Genomic DNA, 14,746 nt, shown 5'->3' with positions numbered 1-14,746 from the left:
TTCGATTTGAATTGCCTACTAGATCTGTTTGATTTGTAGTGACCACTACATATGTTCAGAACAGGCCAGAAAAAGTCGAAGAGAAATTCATAGCTTCAGCAATCCTTAATTGAGATGATCTGAAGCCACAAGCTTTGCCTGCTAACCACAATATGGTAATCCTACATGTAAAACCATATTAGTAGCTCAAAAAAATCACGCATACGCTTAGCACATTTGTAGAGCATGGTATAATGGATCATAACCCATGATGGCTAAGCCAATGAAAACTCTCGAATTGCATTATCCACCACGCTCTACAAATATGCTAAACGTACGCATGATGTTATTCATTTTGCGGGCGTTTTCAGTAAAACAATTATTCCACCCGCGCTTGTTGGATAAGAGATGATTGAAGCCAACTGGCGTTACGCGGCTCATCGGTTATCTATCACCTCATATCAAATGCGCGCTCCTGGAATAATTGTTAAGTAGTCTCTATGCCGATTGTCTCTCTAGTGATTTTCCTTCGCATTAGTAGTTCTTTGATCTTTAAAAACGTCAAAACAAAAGAACTCCCGCGACTTCCGTAATTCACGGAAGTTCACACGTACAATGTATCAAGAACGATACCAATGGAATCCCCATTTATCGAAGCACCTAGGGAAACGCAAGTTGGTGCGAAAGATTTACCTTTGTATTTTTGCAAAGGGAACAAAAACTAGCCTCGAATAACCGGTAGGTTCGAAAAATAGTGATTCCACTGTATTTGTATTTCCGATTTTGGTTATTTTGTCCGTTGTTCAATTCAGTTAAAGAAGCCAAGTACAACACTGTCAGCATTATACATGCAGAGTATGTGAAACCACGACAGTTTTTTTCTCTTGCCAGAGGTAATTGCTTAGTAAAAACACTTGGGTCAGCTTGCGACGCGTGACCCAGTTCACAAATTTATGTTTGCAAGAAAATGTTGAAGTCAGAGCGAGCGAAGTTCGTTCTATATTGTTAACACAAACGTTGAAGCCAGAGCAAGGGAAGTTCATTTTGTATTGTAAACACAAACGTTGAAGCCAGAGCAAGCGAAGTTCATTCTGTATTGTAAACACAAACGTTGAAGCCAGAGCAAGCGAATTTCATTCTGTACTTGTAAACACAAACTGTTGAAATAAGGATTCGTTAGGATACAGTTTGTAAAAAGCAAAATTTGATTAAAAGTAAAAAAAAATAGCGGGATGGAGAAAACTAATCCGGGATAAATACAGTGTATCTTCAACGTTGATTTCTATAGACCTTTATATCCCGGTTTTGGAAGCCATCGTAACTGGCAGGCCTAATTTCTGATGCATGTCGCCTACCGGTCAAGATGACTTCCACAATCGTGATACCAAGCGTAACAAAGAAGTCTCACACACACAATTCCAAAGTTTTTGCTTAAGTAAATGGTTTATTTGAGTTTGCGAAACAAAAGCCCTTTACCTGATTTAAAAGTTTACAGTAATTGATGACTTCCAGTTTTCCTAATCAAAACAATTATCCCGGCTCATTCATAAGTACCAAACGAAATCAGCAAGTCTATTCCGGAGTGCGTTACAACCTGATGTTTTCGCAGGATAACACAGACTGTGAACAGTCTCAGCTATTCATCCATCGAGCCGCCATGTTGAATTTCTTGGCCTGTGAAGTTTTCTGTTTTACTTCTCTGTTCGAGATAACGGTTCCATCATCCAACATGGCGGTTTGACGACTGAATAGGAGAAAAAAAAAAACCACGACAAGCTCCAAACAGTTTCCATCACAGAATGTCAAGCGAGCAAGTAGGCACACTATGAAGTCTAAGAAAAACAGCGCGACTGCTGATAGCCTGTATACAGCGTATCAAATCTTCAGTGGATTAAACAGTGAAGTTTAGAACGATACGAGTACACGTGTGAGCGGTTATCGGCCTTAGTTCACATTTTGCACTACGATGAGGAAGTTTACAATGTGTTTCTAAGTCTCTGTGTATGAATGTTAAATACAACACAACACATTTAAAACCACATAAATGAAATCATTGTAATTGAAACAAAAGATGACTCAATTTTTTTTTAAATTTTACTGAGAACTAACCTATTTGAAATGAAAACTTTTCAGTAAAAAATCGAGAGCTTGCTTTCATTCTCTTGTGAGCTCTGCAGTATGATTTCTTGTACAGGTGCACTACAATGGGGACCTGGATCGTGATCTGCTCTTGCGGGGCGAGGACTCAGTATTTTCACGTCCGTCGTCTTTCTCACGTGACCTGTGAATGACATATGAGGATTAAGGTTTCAAGAAACAGAAATCAAACCATCCTTAGCCATAGTGAAACAAACGGGTCACATTTGAAACTGAAGCGAGGTGCAAAGTTATGTTAACAATCTCTAATGGACGGATTAATCTACAACAAGTCAGTAAGACTGCATTGTCAAGGTGTTTTTAACAGTGATCATTCCCCCGCATAAAAGCACAATGTTAAAACAAAAAGGTTAGCCGATTTAGTAAAGCATGAAAACTGAGAACTGCCCAAAGCTCACAGTGTATACAAAGAGGATGGCGAGACTGAACGTCAGAAGACGGGAGTTCTTCAAATGCCTTGTTACTAACTTTTGTTTGCCTGTGGGCCATTTGGACTGATGAAAAAATAACTAACAAACAATACCCAGCCGGAAATAAAATTCCCCTCTCAAAAGTACAATCAGCTTCCAGTAGCTCCCATGAAAAACTAAACCTCACTTTTCCAAGTTTCCGGAAAAACAAGGCAGATTGAAAAACAAAAATAACAAGTAGCAAAACTTGATAAGAAATAGTTAATACATGTAACTCAAATAAATGTTCAGGAATAAATTACCATATTACGTGTAATTAAAGCGCATTGCGTAATAATGTTTTGGAGAATCATTCCTCTATTTGGCCCTCAGAAAACCCACAGAAATGCGTCACAATACAAGTTATTTCAACACATCATGATCTGAAATACCTGGGAGAATACCTCTTACAAGTTGACGACTTTTTCACACAAGGCTACCTGAGAGGCTGTTCCGCCTGTTGAGAGCGGCCAATGAAACAATTGATCTCCTTGTAACAGGATACTGACTGATTCACTGGAAACGTAAGTTGGTTTAATACGATAAACTGAAGCCTGACCAAAATCGACACAGAAAGCGACAACAATCGGGTACCTTGAATTCCGGTGCTGTGGCGACGGCTCCACTTTCCATGGCCTTTTACAGAAACGTTTGTCTCGATGGACAAAAGAAAGTATGTCTTAAATTGCAACGTTTGCCACTCGATTTGAGAGGCGAAAACGACACTTGTCCGAAGGTTGATCCTTTTTAGTGACGGTCAAAGTTTTAATTCGATTTCACCTCAGCATGAGGAAGAAGACGACAATTTTATTTTCAAAAACATCAAAAATTACCTTACAGGTAGATCCTTGGTTGATGAGCTTGATTGAAAGCAATATTCAACATAACACAAAGAACAATGTGGAAATCTTTGAACGTGTACCTTGCGTTTCCAGTTATCTTGGCGACTGCCGGCTGATATCTGCTGCCATCACTCAGCACAAACAATGAATTGAGGAGAGTGAAATTGAATAATCAAAACAGAATGAGGTACCTCAATCTTTGTTGTTCCGTTCTGCTGTGATGTAGCTTTGAATGCTGCTTAGGTTGCGATCCTCCAATATACGCCATGATAGACATGGTCACCGAGCTGTTTACTGACAGCTCACGGCACATAAACAGCCAGACTCGCTACCCTTACCACAAAAACGTCTTACAGAGTTTGAAACAAACCTTGCTATCAGCGATATCATCATTCCTCGTCACATAATTATGATATGACCTCAAGAGTGAACACTCACCTGCTACGAGACCTGACGGACTTATCTTTCTCCTCCCTATCCGAGCCTTCTTTTTCTTCAGCCATCTTGTCGACTGCAGCTTTTTTCTCGTCTTCCAAGTCATTGTCACTGTCCTTTTCGTCGTTTCTGTCTTCACTTCTGTCTTTTTTGTCATCCTTGTCTCGCCGCCTCTCCTTCTCTTTTGATCGTTCCCGATCTCTGTCTCGATCTCGTTCCCTGTCGCGATCACGGTCCTTATCGCGACGGCGGTCTCTATCCCGATCACGGTCCTTTTCACGGTCACGGTCCCTGTCACGATCGCGGTCACGGTCCCTGTCCCGATCACGATCCCTGTCCCGATCACGATCCCTGTCACGATCACGGTCTCTGTCACGATCACGATCTCTGTCACGATCCCTTCGACGATCACGGTCCCTATCACGATTACGGTCTCTGTCACGTTCACGGTCCCTGTCACGATCCCTCCTGCGGTCACGATCTCTATCACGGTCTTTCCTGCGGTCACGGTCACTGTCACGGCTTCGTTCTGAATCCCTATCCAGCTTTTTATCACCATCTGCATCTTTCTCCACAATGTCTCTGGATTTTGAACGAGATTTCTCACTTCGCTTTTGCTGAAAGAAACAAGAGCTGAATGTTTGCGATGCTACACGGCAGAAGACTCAGCTATAAAACCTATTCTTGTTTGAGTTTTATTGTTCATAATCACTCCACTCCTGTTAGTACGTTGTTACCTCATTCAATAGCTTAGTTCAACCATGGCGGACTAACAGTTTAAGGATTCTTGCCATCACAAAAATGTAAATTGACATCATGTGGCGTGATATGTTTTTTTTAACTGTTTTGTATAGGGTTCATGAACTTACAGTGGACAATATCTATGGTCTCAGACACATATTAACAGCAAGCAGACACCTCACCTAACTTGAACATTGCCAAAAGGGTACCTGGCTACAAACAGAAATAACAACCGCACTTCTTGTCTGTTTTAGTTCAGTAAATTATTTGTTGAAGTGATTTGTTGTTTATTGTCACTCATTCAGATACCATGTTATTGTACGTTCAGGGCTATTTTTTGTCAGCTCAACATGTATATTAAAAGTACAGTTAAAAAGACAATGAGAGATTTTATCCAAGAATCTGGGCAGATAAGGAGAGAGAACAATTATTGTGGTTTGCATCAGAAATTCACCAAATCATTAACTTGGAGTAGTCGCACTGTAAGTCTAAGTCAAGTGATACCTTAAGTTCCTCAATAGTACTCTTGATCTTGGCATAACCCATATGCTGCTTCCCTTGCAAGTGATCATCTACACGCGTCTGTGCATCACCAATGATAAGAAAGGCACCACAAACTTCACAAACTTCCATCTGCTTTTCTTGAGCAGACATCAAATTGAGATCACGTGATTGCTGTAAAACAAAGCAAATGGCATATAAAGTTTCCTTGCATGGTTTTTAATGATTACACTCTGTAACCTTGATTTGGGTTTACTGGCTGAAACTTTGTATTGGGCCTGCTGAAATTCACGTTGTTGTCTCAGCTAATGATTTGGGTTAGAGGTCTAGGAACATGTACTTTTCCCACGTTTTGTTGAAACGTCTCGCAGTTTTTGATTGGTTTCATCATTTGACTGCCACGTTTTAGCTGTGTGGTGCTGCAAAACAATAACTAGAGTGCTGAGTTTGTTTCATGTTAATGCACTGTAGGCCTTCTGAAACTCATGAAACCCAAATACATGTACGACTCTTCAAATATTATTACTTAGATAACACTATAAACATTTTACTACACCTAGCCATTCACCAAAAACAGGTCCAACCAAGGTACAGTATTTCTGAACAAGTACATGTGAAAGTACATTGTATCATTGCTAGACTATTGGAAAGGTTATGATAAACTGTAAAATGTATGACAACTTTTATCTCACCATCTGTAGCATTTCTCGCTCATTTTTCAGCTGATCACACAACTTCATAACACCCTGAGCTTCTTCTACCTTTCCTTCACAGCCCAGTTGTTCAACCTGCAAGTTGCCAAGAATATTGTACTGTACATGTAAAGACAGGATTACAGTGCGGCCAAATTATGATCATCAATAACAGAGAAATATTACTTTGACTTTAAACTTTCCTCCTAAACAAAAATAACCCAAATTAATCTTAGAATACATTATTTTTTGTGACCAATAAAATGTTCAGCATGTTAAGAGCATGGGTAAAATAATTAATGCAACTTCAAGATCTTTGGATGAAACCTTGTTAACAATCGTGTACATGTATATGAGCAAACTCTCTTGGCAGTTCCTGGAGTAGGGTTGATGGAGGAAAGCACAGCTTGTGAAGCATGTCTCAGACTTGTGAAAATTGCCCTTAAAAACCTCCCACCTCCTCTAGGTGAGTAAGATGCCAAATCTTGGCCAATCTATGCGAATACTGCAGACAAAATGTATTTACGCTAGTGATTGTTTCATTTTTCTATGTGAATGATTATAGAATATGCGGTGCTCATCTAATGCACTTGAAAGTTGTTCTCTCAAAAACCACTATCATAATGCGACTCCATTAAAAAAGCTTAGCTTTCGAAAACTTTTTAAAACAGAAGGCAACTAGAATATCTGCACTCTGTTTGTGGGGAATTTCACTTTAAAAATTTGGCTGCAAGTTTTTGAATCACCAAGGACTAGATTGGTAGTTTTTTCTAAACGTTCTTAGGGCTCACCGCTTTGTCTACCTCTCAGTCCTCTCACATTTCCCTTCTTGTGGTGTCACAGAAAAACTTAGAAAAAAAGACTACAAGTACAGTGCAACTCCTTCCAAAGCTCACCCTGTTAATAGTTTTCAACAAAGAAACAGCAGTGTGACAGTGGGTAACATTTTTTTGGTACTATCAAAATTTTTTGGGCACAGTAAAATAATTTTACTGTAATTTATTACACGTGAACTTTTTCACACATTTTCACGAGAGTTTCTTTACCAAGAGTAGATAGAAATATGAAGAACATGTTTTGTTATTTCTTGTAGAAAACAACACAAAGGAAAAAAAGGAAACACCTTGTGTACTTTGATCATCAAAATGTAAATTCCCTTTGCTTGCGACATCATTATGTCAACAGCTCATCATTGCTAGTTCTGTGTTTCTATCAAGTTTTAGCATAAATCTACTAGCGCTCTGATTGGCTACGCTACTCACTATCTATTCTATTGTGGATAGCGAGTAGCGTAGTAGTGTGCGCTTGTTAACAAGGAGATGGCTGCTTCTTTGTGTTTTTGAAGTGTCTGTGAAGAGGATTAAGATCATGTTTCAAACGCCTAGTACATGTAGACTTTTACTAAAAGAATTAGATTATTTGCTCTCGCTTTCTATGCATGATAGTTGAGAAGGGCACAGCCCGAGTCAACTATCACGCGATAGAAGTCTTGAGGTCATAAATTTATAATCCAATTGTCAAATAGAAACATCCTTTTTAACCAATCAGCACAATTATTTTCTTTGGGCTTGCCTTCAATGTTACCAAAACTAACAACAAGAGTGTCCACCCTTCATTTTCACATTAATCAAATTAAACTCAAATTAGATGTCAATTATATCAATTATATGTCATGCCATCATTTGAAATACAACAATGTAACAAGTACCATGCTTTGAACCACGATGACCATATTTTATCAGTGATCATGTAAACAGGGTTCCATGGTACTCATGGTCTAGTATGTGGTACCATCCTTGCCTACACAACAGTGGCATTCATCCAAGAGTTATTAGAAGGTAACACATTAAGGATAAATGCACTCAAGGCATGTACAGTATGTCTTGCTCACCTGTTCTAGCAATGAGTTGATCTTTTCAGTAAGCATTTTGAATTTTTCACTGTCTGGCTTACCACTTGCCAACTCCTATAAAGGAAGAGTGTCAGAGTATTGTTGTTTAAACAATAAACTAGTCAGAGTTACCAGTGCTTATGGAGAACACTGATACAACCAGTGTGCAAAGAATGTCATGTCCAAAACCCAAGGCTAGTGGATTTTGCAATCGGGCTAGTGGATTCTGTTCTTTACTTGCCTGACCGTTGAGTGAAGTTTCTTCGAACATTTTAGAGAAATTCCAATCATAGAAGTACCCCAACAGATCAAATTTTGGGGGCTAATGAGAATAATGTTCAGATTAGTACATAATAGTTGCAGCTTGTCTGGAGCCTAAAAATTAGTTTTCTTTGCAGGTTGCACAAGATCAATGGGTTATAGCAGATGAAAGGAATGTAGGCCTAATGTCTAGTGCCCTGGATTTTTAAATCTGGCCATCACACACTCAACAAGAGAGTATTTTTGTTAAAATGGACAATACTGACCTTCTCTTCTTCGGCACGGCTGAGATTGAGTCTGGCATGCCCTCTTCTTATTCGTCTGTCAACGTCAGCCATAATGTTTTGGAGATACCTCAAAAATTCTTCTTCATATCTCATTTTTTTGTAGCGACTACTTGCCTCATATCTAATTCAATTGACAGAGAAACAAGAAAAAAGAATGTGACAAGTAGTTTTAAGGCAATGATTAGCAACAAGTTACAGTAAAACAAAAAAAACAGAATTCGCTGAGGTCTCTGAATCCAAACACTGTGACTGAATTCAGTGCGACATATTCATAGTTTAAGATTTAGCTAGCTGTGAAAACACCACAAATTGAGCTTAATACAATACAAGCCAACTTGTGAAAGCCTTTGTTAATAAAATTATAGAGATCACGATAAAGATTATCAAAAGTCATCCTAAAAATATGTACAGTGAAAGTTGCTTTTAATTCAGAATTAAATCAAGAGTTAAGTTTGACCTTAACCTCAACAGCCTATCAAGCATAATCAGCTGCAACAGGTGTTATGGGTTACAGCCCTGGACCGGTTGTTCAAAGCCTGATTAAGGTGGCGGAACACAGTTTTCACGCGCGCTTTTGCTGATGCAATTCAGTGCGTGCACAAGGATTGCAAAAAAAAAACATGCCATCAATAGAGCGATCATTTTATTTACTCAACACCTGCAGCATCTGTGCTATTGTTCTCTATTATTGAACGCAGTGTATTGATGACTTTAGTCTTTCATCACAAAGATATGTTAGACAAGGTAACGATGCAAAGAACCCAGCAATTCCCAGCTTTTTCTTCGTTACCGAAAGAACCCAGTTAAATGCAGCGCATGCGTAGTAAGTCAAAAAATTGCGATTCAATGGAAATTTGCACTCTCGGAAATACGCCAATTTCTCAAGAACCACTCATTAGAATTTCACGAAATTTGGCACGAAAATACTTTAGGAAATAAGTAACTGGAGTATTGAAAATAACTGAACTTTAACAAAGGAAATTCTAGATATTCCAGTGAACCTTCAACAAGGGATAATTAAAGATCTCTCTGTTAAATTAGTAGCAAGTGGTGTTAAATTGTGAGAATCATTACAAGCTTGTTGCATGCAAATTATAAAGAAAATCTAATGACTAGATTTTCTACAAATAAACAAAACCGATTTTAAAGGCCTGTTTATTTATATTCATGTTGCCATGGCAACGGCACATACGTCAGCTTAACCATCCAAAAAACCAAAGTTTGTGTTGTTAACTTTCTTGCTGCCATTTTTGGCGACTGTGAGATCAAGGGTTTTAGAGAAAAAGGTGAATGAAATACAGGTATCAAAAACTGTGTTCAGCCACCTTAAGCAAACTTTGGATTAGCGAGAATTTTGATTTCAGTTTTGTAACTTTTCGGTGAGGTTTTCTGTTTATAATGTCTGCCCTTCAGTTTTGAGCTTGAATGAGCTCAAACTACGCAAAACGTGAGCAGTAAAAAACATTTTTATGCAAAAAATTAATACTTTGGTTAACTTTGAATCCTGGGTTAGCATTAACCAGCTTTTGAGCAACCCGGCCCTGGTGATGATACTGAAAGGTTCAATTCTACACGAGTAAAAAAACCTGTTGAACATTCATTCATAGAAATGTTTACAAGTACACTTCAGTGCATTGTGAATCACTTACTCTTTTCTCAATCTTTCATCGTGTGCCTTTTCACAAGGTCCTGCAACAAAACAGGATTATTAACAGGGCTTGAAATAGCGACTCATTGGTCACCAATGCAACCAAAAAACGAGTGAGATATTAAGAACTGGTTGCCAGTTCAAGGTTCGACATCTCCGCAAGCCCAGTTGCCTGAGGCTAGCCTGAGGCTAGCCCAAGGCTAGTAAAAATTTGGTCGGACTAGTAAAAAACCACGTTTAATAGCCCGCTGGCTAGTAGAAAAATTGAAAGAGATTATATTAATTAGTTTACTCGAGTTCACAGTTGATTAAAAAAACAAGAAAGTTTAAATTGTAATGATAATACCAATAGAGAAGGCATAAACCTATCATGTTCTGGTGTCTTTTTTTGTCTTGCTTGTCGATCGCACTTGAAGCGATTGAAAGATGGAGCAATTTTTGACAAATTGCCAGGCACCACCATGTAAAAAGGGGAAAAGAGCTGAAACTGAAAGTACCAGTAAACAGGAAAGCGAGCACTCAGAGAAAGAGAACTTTTAATCCATCATGGAAAGAAAGTTTTCCATGGCTTGACTACTATGTCATAAACAAAGCAAAATGTTCTGCTTTGTCTCCAGAAGGTATGATTGCTTAAGTTCTTTCTGTGTTTCTTTCTGTGTTTATTATCTGCTTTACAGCTCTGAGATGTTTTTTTGGGGGGCTTCGAACAGTAATCTCTTCTCCCATAATCACTCTAAATTTTCAGTGCAGCATGAGAGTAATACAACCAGTGACGTCACTAGGCTGTTTTGGCCACACCAAAATGGCCGCCAATTTTGGGCTTAACCAGCCAACTTCAACCAACGGCTGAAAAAGCAGTTTTCGCTTACCGTATGCGAAAAAAAAGTTTGCAGTGTTTCCAAGTAAGGTTGAAACTTTATTACTAAGCAAAAATCTCACATACAAAAATTTCGTTTCAGTGGCACTTTAAGGACATCTCAGAGCTGTAAAGCAGATAATAACAGTAGCCTTAGACATGAAGAGGTGGAGAGTTGATCCTGGAGCTTTTCAGGCTATTTTATTGGATATTTCCAGGATATTTCATATAAGCAAGCAAACAAGTGTGAGTTCTTAAATCACAAAATGATCTGGACACTCGGTCAAATGGCCAGCACTCAATTAAACAATATCTATGCCCATAAAGTAAAAAAGACATGAAAACAAGAGAAGGTGGCTTTTGAAAATATTATCCAGAGTGCTGCTGCATGAATCGCAGCAACAACGCTTCGAGTTTTCAAGTCACTTCGCTTCAAGGAAACTGGATGCTTTGTCAGTTTCACTGCGGACAAGATTGTGCTACAGTGACCTTTAGTCCAGTCCTATCTGCTACATCCTACAAGTTATCACAACAGCAACAATTCAAGGAACCCTCTTCTCTCATATGGAGGTAGCAAATTTAAAACTATAATGGTAAACTAAGCTGCCATGACCCGACAAGTATATTTTCAGGAAACGAGAGAAAGCGTGACAATGTCGGCGGCAAAAGGTCATATATGCAAATTAGTTCAAATTCCGTTTAATAAACCTTCGATCTAAAGGAGTGTAAACTAGTGACGTTTTAATGCACTGCTTTGAACTTGGATACTATTAAATGAAGATCATAGACATAAGTATGCGCTAAAGAACTCAAAGTAATCCATCAGCCGTGAAATATTGCAATTGGGAGATACGTGTAAAAGGGAAGCGAAATTCCCGCTCTGTTTACACTGATACAACAACTTTCACTTATTAGTATCATAAAAAGATGCCCTCTGTGTGCAAAGAAGTACTCGACTCAAAGCTTGTGAGCCATTAATAACTTCCTGATTGTGCGGATGGCTGATGCACTTACCACTTTTAATGCAGTAAAGTTGCTGAGGATATATTCGAACCTTGTTATAGACTTAAGATAAATGCGAGAATCCATATTTCAGAACCAGGCTGAAAACAGATGATGATATATCGTGTTTAGGCTTCAGGACGTGATATAAAAGTTGCCACACTCGTCTTTGAAGTCTTCAATCGAGTACTCAAGATGTTCAATAAGTCTACTGAGCTGTTCAAATCTGTAGCATTTATTTTGGTGAATCTACACTCTTTGGCGCCCTCCAACATTTATAATGTGTATTTCCTCAGGCTGTCAAGGCTGGACAGAAATTACAAGGTAGAAAACTAGTAGGCATCGACAATATGAAGAATAAACTTGAATAAATCTAGTGAAAACAAGAGAAAATCTATAGCGCTTCCTGCGTGAATACAACCAGTGATGTCACAAGGTCCTTTAACTCGGTTCCAGAGCCCGGACACAGTTTTGCTCCAAAAAGTCGATTTCAGCAGCTAAGAAAAGTACTTTCTCTTGGGATTTGACAGAAATAAAGCATGTTTGAAACTATAGATTGGGCTAACAAAAGTGAGTATGAAAATTTCGTTTCAGTAGCACTTTAAGGACGTTCGCGCTTATTGTTTCTGCGCATCCTTACCGTACATGCAATTTCACATGCCACGTCATGCATGAGCGTGCACGCTAAGCAATAAAATGACCAATGATAGGGCAGATGGCCACTGCTATAGCTTTGCCTGGAATTAACGATCTTGGACATTCGGTGACCCCTTTTTTCTTTCCAGAAACAGATTTTATTTACAATTATCTCCACATTGTCCAAAAATGAACAAAAAATCAATGCAGGAAGTTAAAAAAAAATTCAAGATTTCTGTCTATGGGAAATCAAATCCTGCCATCTTGCGGCTGCAAGACGCATGAAACTATGGTTGCTAAATGCAAACTTGTTCTTTAAGGAACCTCAGGAGTTGACTAAATTCACTTAATAGGTCCACTTAAACAATATTTGGCAGAGAACATTTCACTTCAAAGATCTGTAATTGCGACAGTTTTGGGCTTACAGACACTGTGGCCTCATTCGCTAATGAAGCCCGATTTTTTCAGATTTATGGTGTTCTTCCGGGCATGTTCTTTCCAAAACGAAGTCACTGACCCCCCCATTTTTTTTTACATTTCTGACATAATTAACACATCATCTTACAGTGGTAAAAGTCTCAGAAAAAAATCAATGTTGGAAAATTTTCACACAAACATCCCTAATCGCTGACTTGGGTCACTATGTTTGATACGGCAGCTTTTTTTAAGAGGTGTTGTGGACCAACCAAACAACATGTGTATGGAGCCTGGGATGACTACCAACCATGTCACAGAGAAGGGGACTAAATCCAATATGTCTGTTGACCACTCAAAACCTTAAGTCCCATCCGAACTATGCCAGAGGAATTTGAAAACATAGGTTTCGCTCTGAAAATACATCAAATGTTTTCTGTCCATACTACACTGGAGGAATTTAAAAATGCAACAATCACTGGTCATTTTGGATGTGTGTTTAAAGAAAACTTGGTCATGGATTACCATGAGTACATCATTTTCAAAAACTCCATTTTTAAAATTTTTCTGTCCACAAGAAAACAAAAAGCCTGCATTTTCAAATTCCTCTGGTTAGAAGAGAGCTTTCAAAAAGCTTAGTTTCCATGGGGAAACTGAGGAGAGAAAGTTGCTTGCCCGAGAGGAAAATATACTTGTCCTGCACAAGCGGACAGGGTTTTTTTTAGCCCTGTTTAGCCTATAAAAGTGATAATATTTTTGGCCATTGCATCCACCAATCCATAACTGTGAGCTTTCTCAATGTGAGTAGGTTCTCCTTTCTCTTTGTGTAGTGATCTTTACATGAACTGCTAATTATTTTGCTGGTCTTTCGACTGCTTTTTATGCCACTACCACAGCTAAATCATAAATGACGAGCACAGAAGGAAGCCAAACATTGTAGCAAGTTGATCTTTCCTTGGCAGACAATCTCCATTTGAACGTATCATTTCTCATTCAACATAACAATCACAGCCAAATAACCACGTAAATAAAAAACATGGATATCAAGAAAGCTCCCTCCAAAGGCTAAATGCGTTTGGCCTTGAGATCGCAAGGATACAATTAGATAAACAGTAACACCTTGAAGATAAGTTTATGTATAACAGAAAATGCGGCAGATGGAGTGCTTGCCTGCAATGGCTCATGCTTGATTGTCGCACTTCAACTCCAACAACCCATTCTTTCTTTTAAATGGGTCATTGAGCCGCAAATGACAAAATTCTGGTGGGCACACTGTCTAAATAAAATCGCTTGAAACTACCTTTAATTTGGATGTGGTAAAAAGCAGGAACTACAGAATACGGGGCCATTTTTGAAAGATACTTTCATATTTCATGGCACAAAGGAGTAGTAGGGGATACATAGCTACAACAAGAGGTGAAATGAGTAAAGGGGCCATCTAAGCGCTTATTTAGTAATTGGCAATCATGGCGGATCCGCGAGACAGTACCTAGACAGCTCAAGGTTCCTTCCCAACAACATAAATTAAAAAGAGTTTCTGCTACTATATTTATACTTACCCAGGTCAGATCTTGTATTGACAAAAAGCTGAGATGGGCAGAATCCACAAAGGAAGTGTTTGCAAACCTTCAAAGAATTTTCAATGTAAGAGACGAAGATATCAAATCAGAAGGATTGAACCAAAATATAGGGCAGAAGTAACTTGCAGTAAGCCATACGCTTAGTTATAAATACCTGAGGATCTGACCAATGCAATGCAGTCTTTTTTTCATTGGGGGCTCGATTTCTATCGACCCCCATTAACTCATCCAACAACGCGGCCGCCGAGAGCATCGACATCTTGTCAGCTTCGCACACGAGTCAGGGAAGAATATCCCGACATCCTTTGAGCTATCAACGAGTCGGTTTTATGAGAGCTTGGGTACTAGGACAGCCTGTTCAATATTATCGATTTT

General features: G+C 38.8%; 2 protein-coding genes across 3 annotated transcripts in view; one reads left to right on the top strand and one right to left on the bottom strand.

The window, feature by feature from the left end:
• Nucleotides 1-1,403: 1,403 nt before the first annotated feature.
• Nucleotides 1,404-14,689, bottom strand: LOC110047892 (luc7-like protein 3). Of its 2 annotated transcripts, XR_002296547.2 has the most exons (10): nt 14,526-14,689; nt 14,351-14,417; nt 9,885-9,924; nt 8,215-8,356; nt 7,688-7,762; nt 5,797-5,892; nt 5,108-5,278; nt 3,866-4,479; nt 2,089-2,260; nt 1,404-1,723 (listed from the first exon to the last, which is right to left on the bottom strand). XR_002296547.2 is itself a non-coding variant. In XM_020753645.2 (9 exons), the coding sequence occupies exons 1-9, from the start codon at nt 14,628-14,630 to the stop codon at nt 2,179-2,181; spliced, it is 1,392 nt and encodes a 463-aa protein (XP_020609304.1). In that variant the 5' UTR covers nt 14,631-14,689; the 3' UTR covers nt 1,404-2,178. The 2 variants fall into 2 exon arrangements, 1 of the variants encoding a protein (XP_020609304.1); XM_020753645.2 differs by having other exon boundaries at nt 1,404-2,260.
• Nucleotides 14,690-14,733: 44 nt separating this feature from the next.
• The window catches only part of LOC110047909 (interferon-inducible double-stranded RNA-dependent protein kinase activator A homolog), a 6,537-nt gene continuing 6,524 nt past the window's right edge, over nt 14,734-14,746 (top strand). Inside the window, exon 1 of the mRNA XM_020753660.2 lies at nt 14,734-14,746. This exon is cut by the window's right edge and continues 424 nt beyond it. The gene's annotated coding sequence lies outside the window, so the exon portion shown is untranslated.

The sequence above is a fragment of the Orbicella faveolata genome, unplaced genomic scaffold (assembly GCF_042242905.1).
Source record: "Orbicella faveolata isolate gen_17 unplaced genomic scaffold, um_ofav_v1 contig_2, whole genome shotgun sequence".
Taxonomy (NCBI): domain Eukaryota; kingdom Metazoa; phylum Cnidaria; class Anthozoa; order Scleractinia; family Merulinidae; genus Orbicella; species Orbicella faveolata.
This window is presented reverse-complemented; position numbering and strand designations above follow the sequence as displayed.